Consider the following 18,995-nt stretch of genomic DNA (forward strand, 5'->3'; position numbering starts at 1 on the left):
TTGCCAATAAAAGTCTAAAAAAAATTTCTAAAATTTTAAAAGCAACTTTTCTCCTTTTATGACTTTGTCATTTGTTTCTCGCCTCCGTGAGCTACACGTGTCATTGTTCAAACGGAAGCAGCTGAGCTTCAACATTCCTCGTATACGTCGAGGTCGCACGTATGGAGGTCCATGCCCAATAGCCTGCCATGCAACCAGGACCCTCGATTTCAAACGAAGAAGGTGGGACCTGAAATCGAAACTCAAAAGCTTGACATGTTTTTAATTTAGCCACCTTCTCTTAATTATCCAGACATGAAGATTGTCCGTACAGTGATGCGCGCGAATTTGGTTGTGATGTGATCGTTTATGTTATGACGTCGTTTATCTCTGCCATTTTTTCCCCCCATTTCCATCTCTCCTCTCCTTCCGTCAACCCAAAATGCGCTATCCCCCGTTTTCTCAGCTCCTTCAAGGTTCTTGCTCGGCCGAGAAATATATATTCTTTCGATTTTAATTCAACTCTGCAACCCCTTTTCCCATAATTTTCATCCAGGGTTTTGTTTTTTTCCCTCCCAGCGTTATGGATGGCAAATGCTGACAAAGGGAACAACCGAAAGAAGAAAAAGATCTGTTATTTCTGTGATGTTTTCGGAGTAGTTTTCTGTAATGACCAGAAAAAGAAGGCAGAGTAGAAGGAAAAGGTTCCTTCTTAGTCTTGAGAGGGCGACTGAAGATTTCCTGAACCATATTCTGCAGGAGAAGCCCCGGGTTCTATTGTTTATTCCTCTCATATTGATTGTTTGGGCAATTGAGAGATGGCTATTCTCTTTAGCCACTTGGATTCCGCTTGCACTCGCTGTATGCGCCACTAGACAGGTGTTGTTTCTCTTATTTCACATTTCCACTGCTCCTTTTCTCTTTTCCTGTTTTCAAGGTTATAAAATTTGTTCACATGGGAAAGGATGGACCTTGGGGCCTCATTTATCATTTGGGGAGACACTGATCTTTTTGTTTACAGTATGGGATTTATCAATGCAAACTACTTGCGGAGGAATTGAATAATAAATGGAAGCGAGTCGTTCTGAATACCTCGGTATATTTTCCCTTCTCTTTTCTTCATTTTAAATTACCCAAGAGCATTGTGAACATGACTTCAACTTCCTGTACAGCCCATCACACCATTTGAGCCCTGTGAGTGGCTGAATAAGCTGTTGACACAAGTTTGGTTCAACTATTACAACCCAAAGCTTTCAAGAAGGCTATCAGCTATATTCGAGGTGATATTTCCCTGGCCTTTCCCGGTTGTTTCTAATCTTGTTTAACACAGATATTGCTGCTTAGCTTTCTTCATGTCTTGGGTGAACATCAATTGTTTTTCTATGGCCAAATCAGACCACTTTAGAACTGATTAACCTTTTCTTTCTTTTGTGAGTCTAGAAACGCTTAAAGCTCCGGAAACCAGGACTTATTGTAAGTAAACTTATAATTTGGAAGAATATAATTCATCAAGTTTTTATCAAATGCGTGAACAATTCTGAACAAAAAGCACCATCTTATCGTGTAGGAAAGAATTCAGCTGCAGGAGTTTTCACTTGGAACATGCCCTCCTAGCTTGGGTCTTCGGGGGATCCGCTGGTCAACTTCTGGAGACCAGGTTCTCTTTTGTCTCACATTCAGATTTACTAGAAGTTTTTTATATGTCGTTTTAGTTTTAACACACAAACGCCCCCATTCGTTGGTTCCATATCTTTTTTTATTATTATGATTAACCCCCCCCCCCAAAAAAAAAAAACAAGGGGGAGTCCCTACCGTAGCTTAATTCGAAACGTGGAAGTGGAAAACAGATTTCAGTCCAAATCTCCAATATTTCACACTTTGAATTTAACCCCATCACCACCACCACAATCAAATAATATCTCTCTAAAGGTTTTGTGTGGCTTCTATGTTGCCGCCATCTCTCTAAAGGTTCTGTTTTATGTTCATATTTAGTTTTGACAAGGATTTATGAGAAAAGGGCAACATTAGTTGATTACTTGCACATAATTTTTTTTTTTGACAAAAAATTGCAAATGAAATATTAAAACATCATGATTCCGGGTATCTAAACCATGTTTAAACAAATTTGAACTGCCTTTTTGGCTCCTCAGACTTTTTGAAGAGACGATGCTACTGCTTATCTCCGTTACAGCCGTTGATGCCATTTAAATGATTATATTTTTTATTCCTACGTCTATTCCACTTTCTTTGCTAGGTTATTTACCTTCTTCTTTCAATGTGATTATGGTTTGTCCTTTCCAATGTAAAATCTATCGTTTATATGGGGTTTCAACAAGCGTTCCATTGGTATGGCATGTGGCAGCGAATATTGCAAATGGGTCTTGATTGGGACACAAATGAAATGAGTATTTTGATGCTGGTCAAGCTTGCAAAGCCATTAATGGGAACTGCCCGGATTGTGATCAACAGTCTTCATATTAAGGGTGACGTATGTTAATGATATCATTTTCATTCTCTCAGAAATGTTGTGCTTTACTGACATAAAACTAAAACATATAAATTAAAGTAGGAGACACGAAAAAAATACTTGGGTTACATTGATTTTTGAATCAGATGAAAATAGCCGCTTTGGCCTTGTTGTTGCTCTTAATCTGTTTTTTTTTTTTTTTTTATGTTGATTTGTCAGCTTCTTTCTATGCCAATTCTAGATGGTAAAGCACTTCTGTATTCATTTGTGTCAACTCCTGAGGTGAGAATAGGAGTTGCCTTTGGAAGCGGTGGAAGCCAATCACTTCCTGCCACCGTGTTGCCTGGTGTTTCTTCTTGGCTGGTACGTTTCTTTTCTGCTTATTCTTCTTACATTTATGGGCAAATAACAAAATTGCATTTGCTTATCTTGAGGCCCTGGACTATCTTACACTTATACTGTAACTTTTGATGCGGATGCGACTGTGAGAAACAATTTTATAGTAACAGATATGGAAGCTGTTGTTGACTTCAGACTGATGCCTCGGTTAATTGACATAATTCCTTACATGCGTCTGTCAATGTAGTTGAAAGTCTATTTTGAACCAATTGCTGAAAACGGAAGGATAAAAATTGAATATCGATATTGTTAAGATTGTCTGTGAAATATGTTTATTATGATACGAATCTGATGTTTCAAGCTAATAGTAATTTTTTTTTTTTTAAATACAGGTTAAACTTTTTACCGAAACCTTATTCAAAACAATGGTAGAACCTCGCCGCCGATGTTTGTATTTGCCTGTTGTAGATTTTAGGAGAAAGGCAGTAGGAGGCATTGTATATGTTACTGTGATTTCGGCAAATAAACTTTCCAGGAGTTGCTTCAAGGGAAGGCAACAAGATGGTTCAAGCAATGGCCCTTTGGATGCCAACTTGGATGAAAAAGACCTACAGACATTTGTGGAGGTAGAACTTGAGGAATTAACTAGGAGAACAGATGTCAGACTGGGATCAACTCCTAGATGGGATGCAGCATTTAATATGGTTTTACATGATAGTACAGGAACTCTTCGTTTTAATCTTTACGAGTGTCCTCCTAGCAGTGTGAAGTATGACTATTTGAGCACTTGTGAGATCAAGGTACTGGCTTTCATGTTCTCCTTTGTGAACAAGCAACAGATGATGACTTATTGGCAATAGAAGGCATCAGTCACCAATTAATAATATTATTATTCATATCAGACAAGCAGCTTTTTTCCTTTCCTTTTCTATTGGCAGCAAATACTTGAGCTAACTTTTTGTTTGGATCTTTGAGAAGATGAGGCATGTTGAAGACGACTCAACAGTAATTTGGGCAATAGGACCTGATTCTGGTATTATAGCAAAGCATGCAGAGTGTTCAGGAGAAGAGGTTGAAGTAGTTGTTCCATTCGAGGGGGTCAGCTCCGGAGAGGTACAATATTCATGCTCATCTTATAATAATATTTCACCTCAAGCATATTGATCATTTTCAAGCCACAACAGTTCATATGGTATTAAATTTAAATCAATTGAATTCAGGAGAGTTTCATATTGAGTCTCTTTGGAGCAATGCTGCGATTGCACTGGCCTTGTGCCATCCTCTATCAATTGAGCTTTGTGTACCAGTTTGTTTTCCTTGTCATTGCTAAATTTAATGTACTTTGGATGGTTTTCTGCTTAGTTCTCTTTAGACATATTTCTCATGATAGGGCTAAGAATGAAAATTATCATATAAGCGCTTTTGCCACCCAGAACTTGATTGATTATTTGCCTCAGATCAGTCAAGAATTTGGATTTCTTTTTTTCATTTTACCTCTTCATTTCATTTTCTAGTTGAAGGTGAGAATTATAGTAAAAGAGTGGCAATTCTCTGATGGTTCACATAGTTTGAACAACTTCCGTATCAACTCTCAGCATTCACTTAATGGGTCATCACAACTTCTGTCAAGAACCGGAAGGAAACTTAACATAACTGTCGTGGAAGGAAAGAATTTTGCTGTGAAAGACAAATCTGGAAAGTTTGAACCCTACGTTAAATTGCAGTATGGAAAGGTGGGTCATACTGGGTCTATTTGAGATTTCTGATTACATGGTGTGAATGATTGTTGAGCCAAGGTCTCTCTTTATCTGATTTTACTGCAAAATATTTTTACAGAATGTCCAAAGAACAAGGACTTCTCATACCTCAAGTCCTATCTGGAATCATAAGTTTGAGTTTGATGAGATTGGTGGGGGCGAACACCTGAGATTAAAATGCTTCAGTGATGAAATTTTTGGAGATGAAAACATTGGTAGTGCTATTGTAAATTTGGAAGGATTGGTGGAAGGGAATGTAAGGGATGTGTGGATCCCTCTTGAAAGAGTGAGTTCTGGAGAAGTAAGACTTCAAATAGCTGTTATGGTGGATGATAAAAAAGGCTCAAGGGTATGTGTTTCCAATAGGAATTTTCCTAATTGTTCATTTGCAGATGAATATGTACAAAGATTAAACTAGCCAGGGCTGTTTTTCTTTCTTACTTTTTCAACGTATATTATCGGGACAGTTATTTAAGTAAGCTGAAATCTCACCTCTGGCATATTCATTCAGTCCTGCGCTGAATTTTCATTCCTGGCATATTCATTCTGTCCTGCTTTGCTCCTTCGCAATGGCTAGGGTTCAGGTCTGGGCTCAGAGCATGGTTGGATTGAACTTGATCTGGTAGAAGCAAGGGATCTAATTGGTGTCGATCTCAGAGGGACGAGTGACCCATACGTGAGGGTAAACTATGGACAGTTGAAGAAAAAGACCAAGGTTAATACTGCAAGTCTTGTTTCCGAATTTCTCTACGTTTTCTGTGGGCCTGCATGTTGTGATATGTTGATATTATGGTAGTCTCACAAATTGCCGTCACTCAGAAGTCGCTGTGGCATTGTTTGGCAGGTCATACACAAAACTCTTAATCCTCAATGGAACCAGACATTAGAGTTCCCGGATGACGGGAGTCGCCTTGTACTGCACGTGAAGGACCATAATTCATTGCTTCCGACACAGAGCCTTGGTGAATGTGTAGTGGACTATCAGAGGTTGCCTCCAAACCAGATGGCCGACAAATGGATCCCTCTCCAAGGGGTTAAAAGGGGTGAGATTCACGTTCGAATTACCAGGAAAGTTCCAGAAATGCGCAAGAGACCTTCTTTAGACTCTGCTCCTTCCTTGAGTAAACTACACCAAATTCCTGCCCAGGTGAGAGTGATTCTGCCGTATGTGACACTACTCTTTTCAAAACATTTTATTTGCAGATGCAGTTGTCTCCTTCAGTTCAAAAGAGCTATGAAGTGTGTGGGTGTGTTATGCTTTTACAATTTTAATTAAAAATAAATGGACCAGACTCAAGTCCTATGGGCAGGTTTATCATTATTCGCATTTCCTATTCATGTCATGCCAGGCCATTATTTTGATAGTGCTTGAATTTGGATTATGTCAGATAAAACAGATGATAATCAAGTTTCGAGGTTTAATAGAGGATGGAAATCTTGAAGAAGTATCTGCAAGTTTGAGCGAGCTTGAAAATCTAGAAGATATACAGAAAGGGTATATAGTGCAGCTGGAGACAGAGCAAATGGTTCTTCTACGCAAAATAAAGGAGCTGGGTCTGGAGATCAGTAATGGCAATGGCAATTCTACCTCCACCCTGAGCAGAAGATCTTCTAGTCTTCGATAATTTTTCACCTGACACAGACAGTTCTTGTGCATGTTTCTCACACCACCAAGTCGTCTTCTTATGGTTGCATTGCATCTCATATAGCAATTAATTGTACATGTTTGTTTGATCAGTTTTTTAAGCTAGAACAAGATCCCTTTGTTGGAAGAGGGATGAAGCAGTGTTCACTCTCTCACAAGCGTATATAGTATATTCTCCGGTATTTCCTTTGAATTTTGAAGAAGTAAGTGAAAATTAACTTGTTAGTATCAATGGAACGAACTTGCCTATTTCTTTGAATTTTTCCCGTCAAATCGTATTTGTCATGAAGGCTCCTCTCTCGCAACATTCATTCTTCATAGCATAGCATGTGCTGCAGTGTCATATTTGTCCATTAGATTAGGCCCCCACTCGCCCCCTTTAACTGTTTTTTCAAACCCCAAAAAAAAAAAAAAAAGAGCAGAGTCAATTTTAAATTATTAACTTCACATAAAATTTTAATTTAATTCTTTAATTTTATAAAATATTTTTTTAGTCTTATTAACTTAAATTGTTAAATATTACAATTTTAAATACTAACAAAGAATTTTGAAATGTTGATGGGTTAAGTTTAATTTTAAAAAATTAAAATATTATCATTTAAGTACTCTTTGCCAATATTTAAAATTGTTGACTTAGCATTTTAATGTTAAGATTGAAGGATTGAAAATATATTTTATAAAATTAATAAATTAAATTAAAACAAGAAAAAATGATAATTTTAAAATATATAAATAATAATAAAATCTCTCAAAACGTGTTAATATACTTGTTTGTTAATAAATTTTAAAATTAAAAAAAAATATTTTTACCCTTGACCTTTCTCTTTGGCCTTACTGTGTCTCTCATAAACAACATTCTCACTAATATTTAATCCCACCTTGGGATCTTCCCAAGACCTTACCCGCAGCAGCAGCCTTCGATTTCAAGGCCACTCTGTCTTAGGAGGAAGCAACTCAAGCTCGTGAAGAACCTTATGGACATCCAACACGAGACGCTCAGTAAGGGCTCGGGAGAAATCCTTGCGGATGATGACATGGAGCAGGGTCATGTGTTGGGCGTCGAGAGGCATGGTGTAGGCCGGCACGATCCAACCGAACCACTGCAACATGTCGGAAACCTGAAACTCACTGAAGCGGCTGTTGTCCTTGAGAGAGAGAGCCATAATTGGAACACCATCGTCCTTTGAAATGATGTTGAACTTCCCTGTCTTCTCAAGTTCTCCATCATGTTCTTTGTATCCCTACAATTAATACTTGTACACCCCGTTTACACAACAATTAACGTCACAACTCACAAATAGTAGCTTAAGATGCGTGTATATATGCATATGTCCGTATTTTTTTAATGAGAAAAGACCTCAACTACAGGTCACTGGCACATTGCATGTCCTTATTTAGCAAAGACAAAAGACTATCAGAAGGAAAGCTAATAGTGTAATGGCCGGGTTCTAAATCAAGTGCCTGTTGGGCCAGGTGATGAGCTGCTGCATTTACAGAACGAGGAATATGAGATAACTGCACCATCCATTCACGTTGTCGAAGCATCTGAATCTCCCTTAAAATTTCCTTGTCAAGGTCTGACGTACTGACATCGGAAGTACTTAGTCTAATGGCCTCAGTGGAGTCCGACTAAAGAGCTATTTTGCGATAACCCGTGTCCCACCCCAAGCGAAGACCAAGAAGAATCCCCCAGAGCTCAGCACTCAAGCTATCTCCTTGAGTCATCCTGTGAGTAAATCCAACCAAAAATTTCCTAGAGCTGTCATGAATAACCCCTCCACAGCCTGACTTCCTTGTCATTTGAGACCAGGCTCCATCTACAGTTATCGAAGCCCATCCGTGTTCCAGAGGTTGCCATATTTGATGCAGCATAATGTATATATGATTCACGTTGACGTAAAAAAACAAAACAAGAAGAAAATTCCTTTGAATTCATCTTCGTCCTAGAATTTATTTATAAATTATTTATATTTTTTGATTTCGTAAATTATTTATTTTGTAATAACTTATAATTATTAATATTTTAAAATATTAAAATTTAGTTTGTGAGTGAAAATATATTTAATATATAAGATTTAAAAGATAAAATTGAACAACCCAGTGACCTGTAAATTTTTTTTGTTTTGGTAAGGAAAAGGTTGCGCATTTAATCTCAAGCGATTTTGGTAAAAAAAAACAAAAAAAATAAAAACCTCATGCGTTTAGCGTTTTAGTTTTTTTAAATTAAAATATATAAAAAATTTTTAAACTTTAAAATAATTATATAAAACTCCTCTCATTTTTTAAAATTTAAAATTAATTTCTTAACTTTTAATTTTATTTTTTAAAATTATCTATTATTGATTATATTATTTTTTATGAGAATTAAAATATTATTTAATTAAAAATATTAATAAATAAAAATATTATAATACATAATTATTTATAATAAATTTTTTATATTTTTTAAATAGTTGAGTTATTGGTAAAAAATATTATTATTATAATATAAAATTTGAAATATATATATTTATATTAATTTCATTCATATTTTTTTATCATCAGTAATATATAATTTTATTATTTTTAAAAATAAATATTTATGTTAGATTAATATAATACATATAATTAAAATATTTAAAATTTTAAATATTAAATATTTAAATATTAGGTGTATTTTAAAATTAATCAAATATAATAATATTAAATTAAATTATAATATTTTTTAATTGAAAGCTATTTTAACTCTTAAAAAAATATATTTAATAATTAATTATTTTAAAAAATAAAATTAAAAATTAAAAAAATTAAATATATAACTGTTTTAAAATTTGAAATTATTTTATATATTTTAATTTTTTTAAGAGAAAAGGAAAAATTGAAAATATCTTATCGTCTTCGTCCCCGTGCTGCGGCTCTGCAACTTGCTGAGCATCCAAATAATGGGTGACGACGTACATGGAGCAAATACTACACAAATTTAACTCCTTTCAATTAAAAATGGCCCTCGCGGGTAATAAATTTTGTGAATTTCCTCTCAGGACTTCACTCTCGCTTAACTATCGCTCCTCCGCTCATGGCCGCGCTTCCTTCTGTCACTCCAAATTTTCGTTTCTCGTTCTCAGGCCTTCCTCCTCCCTCCGAACAACAGAGCAAAGTGGCCGCGACTATTCTTCCTCTTGGGATGACGGAGGCCCCAAACCCTCCCCAAAATCAAAGTCCCCAACAGCCCCATGGATCACCAAATGGCCCTCTTCTAATCCTGCAACTGAATCACCGAACCGACAACAGAACAGAAAAGTTTCTGACTTTAATGCCGAGGAGCCGGTTGATCAAGCTGAGACTCGCTTTTTTCATAAGGATAAGGGGCAGAATGCGATTGAGAGAATCGTTCTTCGACTGCGGAATTTAGGACTGGGGTCAGATGATGAGGAGGAAGACGAAATGGAAGCTGGAGGCAGGGCTGAATTGCCACTAACCGGAGGGGAGAGACTGGGCGACTTGTTGCGGCGAGAGTGGGTTCGACCGGATGCTGTATTGGCTGAGGATCAACGTGATGAGATGGTCTTGCCGTGGGAGAGAGGTGAGGAGAATGATACGGCAGTGGACGGAGAGAGGGGGCTGAAGAAAAGGAGGGTAAAGGCACCAACTTTGGCGGAGCTAACTCTTGAGGATGAGGAGCTTAGGCGACTGAGAAGAATGGGAATGAACATTAGAGAGAGGATCAGCGTGCCAAAAGCTGGGATTACGCAGGCTGTGCTGGAGAAGATTCATGAAAAGTGGAGGAAAGAGGAGTTGGTGAGGCTCAAGTTTCATGAGGCACTTGCTCGGGATATGAAGACAGCTCACGAGATTGTTGAGGTTTGTTGGTTTACCTGAATTTATTTCTTCAGTTGATATGAATTATGAATACTCCGCCCTGCTTTACGTTTTCACCACTTTAGTTGGCTGCATTGTAAATTTTCGTTCCGGTAACTTTGATCTGTTGAGCGAATTTCATGAGCTGAATCTGCTGTCGTTTCGGAAAGCTATTGCTGGTGGTGTTTTGGAAGATGCTTTTTATTCCAATACCTTGAGACACAATCTGTTTACTTCATAGAGCTTTCTATAGGATGTAGGGAGTTAATTGATTTGGATAAACAGAGTAGTTTCTACTCTGTGTCTCTGTCTCTATGTCATAGCCTTTTATTCCAAAAAAAAAAAAAAGTTTTTTTACCTTACTTCTTTAAGGTTATTTAGAGCTGCATGACCTTCATAAGCACGGCCAATTTGGATAACCTACAGTATGCCGATAAGTTCATGATGTCTAATATTAACTAACTTGCTTAATTATGACAAAGCCTTAAAATATCTGCCGTCCTCTTCTTTGCAACAAATCTTAATTTTCTTATTTGAATGACATTTCCTGATGACCATTGATAAACTATCAGCTATTTATCTTTCAAGTTATCTTCTTAATTTTGAAATTATATAACACTAAAGTATTCTTAATGCTTTTGATGGTTTTTTTTTTTTAATCTCACTTGGTAGTGCCCATGGCTCTCCACAACCTGAAAGATGTATATAAGGTAATTAAGTGTAGTGTTAATAATGCAATGTAATTAATTTCTTGCCTGGGCTTTATTTGTCATGTCAATATGCCGCTGCTGCTAGATGAGACTATTGTACGGAAGTCCACTTGTACAATGTTTACCTTTAGCGTGTTGTAGAACATATGAACTAACTTTTGCTAGTATTGAGCAGCGTCGAACAGGAGGATTAGTCATATGGAGGTCTGGAAGTGTTATGATGGTGTATCGTGGTGGTCATTATGAAGGACCTACATCTAGGAGCCAATCTAATGGAAGGGAAGTTGAAGACCTTTTTGTGCCTAATATTTCCACAAGCAATTTGTCATCGACAGAGGACAGCAATGCAACATCATCCCAGGAAAAGAGTGAGCCAGTTGTGAGGAATTATAAACAAGCAGAGAACATGACACAGGAGGCAGCAGAGTATAACAGCCTGCTTGATGGTTTAGGTCCTCGTTTTGTTGAATGGTGGGGCACAGGAATACTTCCTGTTGATGCTGATTTACTTGCTCCTACAATTCCTGGTTATAAAACACCCTTTAGGCTTCTTCCTACTGGAATGCGTTCTCGACTAACAAATGCAGAGATGACCAATTTAAGGAAAGTTGCCAAATCACTTCCTTGTCATTTTGCCTTAGGTAAATCTCATCTACTACATTATCTTTTCATGTTTATTTCTCGGTTCCTGATACAAATCTGTTGCTGGCTTCCATAAAGGGAGAAATAGAAATCATCAAGGTTTGGCATGTGCTATTCTCAAGCTTTGGGAAAAAAGCTTAGTTGCAAAGATTGCTGTCAAACGAGGTATCCAGAATACAAACAATAAGCTGATGGCTGAGGAGCTAAAGGTTTGTTCCATGCAATCTCTTTTATACTGCACTACTTCTGCAAACTGCGCGAGAATCCGCTAAAGGCATTGCATTTTGGGAAAAGTACAAACTGTTGAATTGATGTGCATTTTGTCAATGCAACAACTTAAAAGGACTCAATTGTTGTTTCATTAATCTTATCAACTGGCAAATGATCGAAAGGAAAAAAAGGCTGTTGTAATTTCAAAAATTAATCCATTTTCTCCATGTCTCAACACCACATACGACAGTAAAATGAATCAACATTTTTGTAATTATGATGACAAATCACTATTACTTTGAAGATATTGCTACTCATTATAGGATGACATAATCTTGGTAATGTGACACAAACAAATTTGTTTACATGAACCAATGGGACCTCTTTGTTTTTTTTCCCTTCTCTTGTATGCATGATATACTAAGAACTAGGAATAATAATTAGTTTTCATGTAAGAATGATGTTTTTATTTTCTTTTGTGGTCCAGAATTTGACAGGTGGTACTTTGTTGCTAAGGAATAAATACTACATAGTAATGTTTCGTGGGAAGGACTTTGTTCCAACAAGTGTTGCCGCAGTTTTAGCTGAAAGAGCAGAATTAGCAAAACAGGTACAGGATGTTGAAGAGAAAAAGCGCTGTGAAGCTGTTGGTACAATTCCTTCAACATCAACAGCACAAGCAGGATCATTGGCAGAGTTTTATGAGGCTCGGGCACGCTGGGGGAGGGAAATATCTACTGACGAACATGAGAAGATGATGGAAGAAACTGCAAAAGCCAAGAGTGTTAGGCTTGTCAAACAAGTTGAACATAAGCTAAATATTGTACGTTTCTATTTACTTATGTTCATTCAAAAAAAGTAGCTTCTTATTTCAAGAAGATTATTAATATATATAATAAAATCTATTACTATCTGCACTATGCTTTTATATATATATGCACAAACACATACACACCACTCTAAATGCATGAACAGGCTCAGGCAAAAAAGCTTAGAGCAGAAAGGCTGTTAGCTAAAATAGAAGCATCCATGGTTCCAGCTGGTCCTGATTATGACCAGGAAACAATCACAGATGAAGAGCGCGTGATGTTTCGCCGGGTTGGTCTAAGAATGAAACCATACTTGCCACTTGGTGGGTAATTTTCAGCCATATGAAAGTTGCTATATTGCATCAATTCAGTGCTAACATTTTAACATTCTATTATGAACATCTCCAGGTATACGTGGGGTCTTTGATGGTGTCATTGAGAATATGCATTTGCATTGGAAGCACCGAGAACTTGTAAAATTGATTACCAAACAAAAGACCCTTGCTTTTGTTGAAGACACAGCTAGGTTGTTGGAATATGAAAGTGGTGGAATACTTGTGGCAATAGAAAGAGTTCCCAAAGGATATGTCATTATCTACTACCGTGGAAAGAATTATAGGCGGCCTATCACTCTGAGGCCTAGAAACCTTCTAACAAAGGCAAAGGCATTGAAACGCTCTGTAGCCGTGCAACGCCATGAGGTTTCAGCTTTTTTATTTTCAAATATTGATCTTCTCATCTCTTTGATATCTATGGTGTCAGATTTGATCATTTATGATCTGTGCAGGCTCTTAGTCAGCATATAACTGAACTGGAGAAAACTATAGAGCAAATGAAAAAAGATCTTGTGAGTTATCAACTTGTAGTAACTTATGTCATTGTGTACTCTAATGAAATGATTGCATTATCTTAGTAATTGAAAACTTTCTGCCTCCAATAGTGAGACTCCTTTTGTATTCCACCCAGAGGTTGTAATGTTTAATTAAAATGACTTTATTTCCCAGAGTCTATATTGTCAACCTTCCCCCACCCCTCCTCCTCCAAAAAAATAAAAGGAAAATGAAAAGGAGACATTGACATTTAAATCTTTCTTGATTTTCTGCCTATCCATGTAAATGTGATGGTGATGTAAATTGTTGGGATAGCATAGCTCATCATCATGTTTTTGTGCAAGGTAGTATGAATTAGTATTAATTTTATCTTTTCATAATTCCTCAGGGTATGTCTCAAGATGAGCTTGAAGATAGTTGGAGCGTAGAGGATAATAATCAAATAAACCCCATCTCAGAATTTAGCCAAGTAAGTTACCTCTCATGCCTTCTCAGGTTATCAATGAATTCATCCTTCTGTCTTAATTTTTTCGTTAATGGTATCACTAGCATATATAAGTTCCTTGGACTAGTAGTTCAGTTTGTCATGATATTCTTTGGTCGTAAGTTCTGGGAACTGATAAAGAAGTGCTTATTATCAAGTATGAAAAGAGGGAAACGAGGAGGCGTGATGAAAGAAATAATTATTTATTGGGATTACAGTTAATTTTTTTCAAATTGTATGTTTGGCTAACGATCTTATTAAATTATTATTTCCAGAGTGACGATGAAGATTCTGATGACTATAATGATGTTGATTATGATGATAAGGAAGACATTGGTTGTGAAGATGATGAAAATTTTGAGCCCTGAAGCTTTTAAAACGATATGCATCCTATGAAGAAAGGTTATTGTGCATCATTGAAGCTTCCTCAATGGCGTCTTTCATTTACTGCAACCAACTAGGTATCAGCACTACTATTTGATCACTTGATTTGTAAGTCGGTAACAAATGTATTCTCATGCTGCGGTTTAGGAGAGATTGACCTACTTATTCCTGTTACTTCCATCTCTCTCTCTCTCCCTCTCCCTCTCTCTCTCTCTCCCCGAGTGAAAATAGGATCTAAGCCCAATTTAGAGAGTCACAAGGATAGGGTCAGGGACGGGGTCCAACGTCATCTTCAGTTACAAAAGCTCCTACGCTACTAGGAACTTCATCAAAGAAAGTAAAGGATCTCATATTGGCCACAGTCAAACGAGCTAAAGCGTCTGGAGTTCTGTTTTCTCCCCTAGGGGCATGCATGGATAACTCGAACTTGCCTACATCTTTCCATGCAGAAGTGACTAGTATATGCTATGGTTCAAGGCTCTGACAATTACTGGAGTTCTAACATCTAAATGATGTCACCACGTCAGTGTAAAGTGTAAACCTCTATCTTGTAGAATCCCATGTTCTGCGCAAGGTTTAAGCCTCCGAGTACACCCAGTAGGTAATTGATTTCCGGCCTTCTGGTTGAGTCTTATACAGTTTCCATTTATGCAAATAAGAAGCAATCTCTGTTCCTCAATGGAGTTATAGTGCCCTGGGGTCTAGCGAAATAATCGTCGAAGATGCTGAATTTTGCCATTTCTAGAACTGATTTGACTGTTTGTTCAACAATTTGTTAGGATCAATCAGTCCAGTTCAAACAACTTTAAAAAAGAAATTCCTTTTGTGAGATGAGACTTCTTTTCCTTTTAAAATCTGTAATATTTCTGGGAATTAAAATCTAGTGCTTTTTATGCAGTCAGATTGCGTTTTCTGTATTTCAAGTCATTTTCCCTGTTTGTAGGTGTGGACATGGGGAGGCGGATTTACGACAATGAATTGATCTTTTCCCCTGTTTGCGCGTCATTGGAACTTCAGCAAAATTCTATCATCAATGATGTGCCGATCCCAGATTTTCCATTTCCAATGGCGCCTGATCTTCTGCGGCTCTCTTTTGGCTTTGAGTATGCTGGTTGGCTTACGAGTGACTGTAGACTATATATTTAATTTATTAGTATAATCGCTCGTCCATTGGAAGAGTTCCGCGCCCCTGTATGGAAATCCAATAAATTATGTTTCCTTGTGTTCCTTATTGCCTTCAATGGAATTCAGATTGTAATGGTAAATTGGTAATCGATCGAATACGAACCATCAAAGAGTTAAAAAGCCCCAAGTCTGTACACTGTCGACCTCTACGAAATCAAATACCGGCCGGGGAAGGAGAGAAATAGTGGGGAAGGAGAGAGATGGTGCAGAAACTGACAAAATATTTGTTTTATAAAACTCCATTGGGAAGGAAATACCGAAATGATGAAGATGAACCAGAACTTCGGATAATAAAGGAAAGCCCGCGAAAGCGAAAATTAAAAAAAAAAAAAAGAAATGATCGAGATTTCTAAGATTAAATTACATTACCTTGCTCCTATGTTTGGCTCTGGCACGAGGTCTTCCATTCCAGCCATCGACCAGATTAAGCTCGCCGTCGCCCCCCTTCCGAATTTCGGATCAATGGCTCATTCCACTAAGCATGGGAGGACGAGGCTATAATTTTCCTGTTTGCCTTGAGTATGGTTCGAGTGTTAAATCTGGAAAACTCATAACTGATGTTTTCCCCTCTGGGACCAACTTAGTACGGCATGGTTTTCAGTTTATTGGTATCATCATCCGATTCCATTTTACCGTTTAACTAGCCATTTCCCTTGTGCTGACGCACAGCACTGGGATAAAAATAAAAAAAGATGGTTCTATAATGTTGGATATAATTGTTATATAATATAGTGATTAATTACGTAAAAAGCAGGCGATTATAGGAACATATGTAATTGTAAATCACAATTTACTTAACCGTACGTGGGTGTTGCATGATTGGAAAGAGCAGAGAAAAAGACATGACACATTCGGAGAGAGATCCGGCAGAAGGCCTGCATTTAATTTATTGTACAGACCGGTTTGATCTTTTCTTGAGATTTGACTGTGTCAAACACTGAAACATATAAAAGCAACTGAATGAGGGAGGAGCTTTTACTCCCTAAGAGTACCCTATTTTCACTGTAAATACGTACACCGACAATAATGATTGGGTTGAGTCATTTAAGTGTGGACATCAACAAGGGAGGTTTACACAATAACGTTAGCTCTTCATTCTTTAAATACGCAGCTTTCACCAAATGGAGTCCAGACTGAACGGTTGCTCCTGCTGCTGTTGCTGTGGCATATCTAAAACCTTGGATGAGGAAGAAGCATCCAGTCTGAGATTTGGAGTGAGATGATTAGTACTTTCCATCACTTGGGAAACCCCTTGAGGCGGAGCATATGAAACGAAATGATCCGTCATTGCAATTTCTCTTTGCTGACAACTCCGGAGCTGCAATGCCTTGAGAAGCAAGGAATTCACGGAAACGTTAGGGTTCAGCAGACCAGAAGGCCATGGGAGGGATGGAAGAGAGGGAAGCCGATGATCAGATGTCAAGTTCATATTCGTATTGACATGGCTATTGTAAATTTGGGAGGACATGGCGGTGAAGCCGCCACTGGATGAATTTGCAGTCATGGTGTTTAAATTTGGGAGGTCAACATCCCCAAATTCATTGACCAAAGAGGTATTATCAGGAGGAGAGTCCAGAGATAGTTGTGAGGATGACGTCTGTTGTGCTTTCTTTGCCGCCGAGCTTTTCTGGAAGACCCTACAAACCACCCATTCTTCCTGCACACCCCACAAGCGAAAAAAAATATCATCATTACCCTGTATCATCCTCCACTATAATTATCCATGGATAGAAGGTTAATGTTAATAATCATGTATACATGGAAGTGAGTTGGCATATCTTACGTCGAGAACTATTACCTTAGAAGGCCTAAAAGAGTGGTTGATGTGAAGGCGGTATTCATGCATGACCCAGTTGGTTTTCTCGCCCCTGGGAGCTCTGCCCTTGTAGAAGACGAGCGTTTTCTTCATTCCCACCACTGCGCTTTCCCTCATTATTTCTTTGTCTTTTCCTGTCGTCTTCCAGTACCCTGCTTCTGTCGCTCTGTTCGTTCTCAGCCCCGTCGGGTACTTGCGATCTCTCACGCTGAAGAAATACCATTCCTTCTCTCCCATTCTTGCTTTTCCTGTTTTTCCACATTTTATATTATATAGGCTAGCTGGCTAGCTTCATAATTCCCATGCATACACGGGTTATCAAAGAGACGTGAAAGTGTCACCGACAATCAAGGGATCTAAAACTATATCTACCTGGAAGATCCCAAGGCTCGTTCTTGTTGAGATCAACGACTGCTATGGCTTTGGATGTGAAGCTGGTATCGCACACCTTCCTTGTCAGATAATGCGTGATGAGCTCTTCATCTGTAGGATGGAATCTGAACCCAGGAGGTAGGTTTTCCTCCATCAATCTCTCGTTAGGATCTCTTGAATAAGCTTTCGCAAAGAGGAGAGGAAAAGGAGGAACTGTAAGATCAATAACATCACCAGAATGAGGTGCTTTATGGCTTTATAACGCACCCTTCAACACGAAAGCATTCACGGATATTCTTACATTTTTAATTTGCTTCATGCAGCTAACCCTTTGACAAAGATTATATCTATGTTATTGAGTAGATTTCCCAAGTTGCCCTAAGGGTTTTGGGATATTTACTAAGAAAAAGCAAGAAAACCAGCGACTTGACTTCATATATCTAATGCTATATGTGTTGATTGGGACGTGTATTTTATGATTAAATTTCTTTTTTTACAATATTAAGAAGGCTAGGTAGTGGGAATTATTTTTTGTGCACGAGCGAGTTGAGCCTGTTACACTGATTCCCAAAATTTCTTCGGTCCTGTCCAACCACCTTCACCCATTTCTACCCACCAAAACCTCTCCGATAACCTCACGCCAGTCCAATCAATGGGAACATGAACTGTCTTCTCTTTTATTCATTTTTTATTGCCAACACTTGTCAACACCCACCGTCATCTCTCTCTCAGTTTTAAGCATGGGGACTGTTCTTCTACTGATCATGTGTTCATCAGTATCATTGTAGCAAAACGCACAAGATTATTTTCACATGTACGTGTTACATCCATATATTACGAATTTTACTGGTTAATTATGAGTTCAATGTATATATACGTGAAAGAAGAATAAACTGAAGGAGGATGCATGCATAAAAGATCAGAATATATACAGGTATATAGTACAGTTGACGCTGAATGGAAGTGCATTCCATGCATGAAACTTATAGAGTTCTTGAATTCAATAATGTTTGGCCTAATTTATCATTTGTAATGGCTACGCGCCTACGAATAATAATGTTACTATGAGTGGTTAAAATGGTCACCAACCCCCCGAGACTGCATGTATGTGAGGCAAGCATGTGTGTTGGACCTTGTTTTGTTCATTCATTTTGCCTATACTCTTCTAAGCGTCGCAAAATGTCAATCCTAACAAGAACTTTTGTAAATGTGTATCCATATACTATATATATCTTCATGTTTCCTTCTCGCCAGGGTTTCTAGAAGGCGCGTCTTCATGAATCTCTCCCTGTGCCCCCCCCCCTTTATAAATCACAGCTAACTCCAACAACACCTTAATTTATAGCCATTTCAGCCAAATTAAATAGGGATATTAAATAACACAGTAAAGTTAGTGGCTTTCTTGTTCAGATCTTAATTTTTGAAGCTACTCAGAAATTCCACCACCATTGTCCTAATATCTCACTTAGTGTGTCTCCTCCCCCTCCTTATCTAGAACCACTAACTCGGATAGAGCAGGTTTATTTAGG

The 18,995-nt window shown here is 37.8% G+C and overlaps 3 protein-coding genes across 5 annotated transcripts; 2 read left to right on the forward strand and 1 right to left on the reverse strand.

Moving 5' to 3' along the window:
- The first annotated feature begins 187 nt into the window (after positions 1-187).
- On the forward strand, positions 188-6,436 carry LOC129320780 (uncharacterized). 2 transcript variants are annotated; one of them, XM_054966376.1, is made up of 15 exons: positions 188-455; positions 559-858; positions 1,001-1,075; positions 1,152-1,259; positions 1,420-1,452; positions 1,547-1,636; positions 2,342-2,467; positions 2,666-2,809; positions 3,178-3,585; positions 3,764-3,898; positions 4,300-4,518; positions 4,622-4,891; positions 5,120-5,257; positions 5,387-5,689; positions 5,931-6,436. In XM_054966376.1, the coding sequence occupies exons 2-15, from the start codon at positions 649-651 to the stop codon at positions 6,165-6,167; spliced, it is 2,496 nt and encodes an 831-aa protein (XP_054822351.1). In that variant the 5' UTR covers positions 188-455; positions 559-648; the 3' UTR covers positions 6,168-6,436. The 2 variants fall into 2 exon arrangements, with proteins under 2 accessions (XP_054822351.1, XP_054822352.1); XM_054966377.1 differs by lacking the exon at positions 188-455 and having other exon boundaries at positions 552-858.
- Positions 6,437-9,049: 2,613 nt separating this feature from the next.
- On the forward strand, positions 9,050-15,367 carry LOC129320554 (CRM-domain containing factor CFM3, chloroplastic/mitochondrial). 2 transcript variants are annotated; one of them, XM_054966067.1, is made up of 10 exons: positions 9,050-10,027; positions 10,910-11,375; positions 11,455-11,585; positions 12,074-12,409; positions 12,562-12,718; positions 12,804-13,096; positions 13,183-13,242; positions 13,614-13,694; positions 13,985-14,170; positions 14,992-15,367. In XM_054966067.1, exons 1-9 carry the CDS (start codon positions 9,125-9,127, stop codon positions 14,075-14,077), a joined length of 2,520 nt encoding a protein of 839 aa, XP_054822042.1. In that variant the 5' UTR covers positions 9,050-9,124; the 3' UTR covers positions 14,078-14,170; positions 14,992-15,367. The 2 variants fall into 2 exon arrangements, with proteins under 2 accessions (XP_054822042.1, XP_054822041.1); XM_054966066.1 differs by having other exon boundaries at positions 15,037-15,367.
- Positions 15,368-16,128: 761 nt separating this feature from the next.
- On the reverse strand, positions 16,129-17,693 carry LOC129320944 (NAC domain-containing protein 92). Its single transcript, XM_054966631.1, has 3 exons — positions 17,467-17,693; positions 17,077-17,342; positions 16,129-16,935 (listed from the first exon to the last, which is right to left on the reverse strand). The coding sequence occupies exons 1-3, from the start codon at positions 17,618-17,620 to the stop codon at positions 16,393-16,395; spliced, it is 963 nt and encodes a 320-aa protein (XP_054822606.1). The 5' UTR covers positions 17,621-17,693; the 3' UTR covers positions 16,129-16,392.
- Between the last annotated feature and the right edge of the window lie 1,302 nt (positions 17,694-18,995).

Source organism: Prosopis cineraria, unplaced genomic scaffold, assembly GCF_029017545.1.
Source record: "Prosopis cineraria cultivar Desert tree isolate PC_DT_omini unplaced genomic scaffold, ASM2901754v1 PC9, whole genome shotgun sequence".
NCBI classification, from domain to species: domain Eukaryota; kingdom Viridiplantae; phylum Streptophyta; class Magnoliopsida; order Fabales; family Fabaceae; genus Prosopis; species Prosopis cineraria.

Coding starts and splice junctions, on each gene's coding strand:
- LOC129320944 (XM_054966631.1), bottom strand. CDS start 17,620: ATGGAGGAAAACCTACCTCCTGGGTTCAGATTCCATCCTACAGATGAA. Junction 17,343..17,466: donor CGAGCCTTGGGATCTTCCAG/GTAGATATAGTT, acceptor GTGGAAAAACAG/GAAAAGCAAGAATGGGAGAG. Junction 16,936..17,076: donor ACTCTTTTAGGCCTTCTAAG/GTAATAGTTCTC, acceptor TGGGGTGTGCAG/GAAGAATGGGTGGTTTGTAG.
- LOC129320554 (XM_054966067.1), top strand. CDS start 9,125: ATGGAGCAAATACTACACAAATTTAACTCCTTTCAATTAAAAATGGCC. Junction 11,586..12,073: donor TGATGGCTGAGGAGCTAAAG/GTTTGTTCCATG, acceptor TTTGTGGTCCAG/AATTTGACAGGTGGTACTTT. Junction 12,719..12,803: donor GAAACCATACTTGCCACTTG/GTGGGTAATTTT, acceptor GAACATCTCCAG/GTATACGTGGGGTCTTTGAT.
- LOC129320780 (XM_054966376.1), top strand. CDS start 649: ATGACCAGAAAAAGAAGGCAGAGTAGAAGGAAAAGGTTCCTTCTTAGT. Junction 1,453..1,546: donor TCCGGAAACCAGGACTTATT/GTAAGTAAACTT, acceptor CTTATCGTGTAG/GAAAGAATTCAGCTGCAGGA. Junction 3,586..3,763: donor TGAGCACTTGTGAGATCAAG/GTACTGGCTTTC, acceptor ATCTTTGAGAAG/ATGAGGCATGTTGAAGACGA.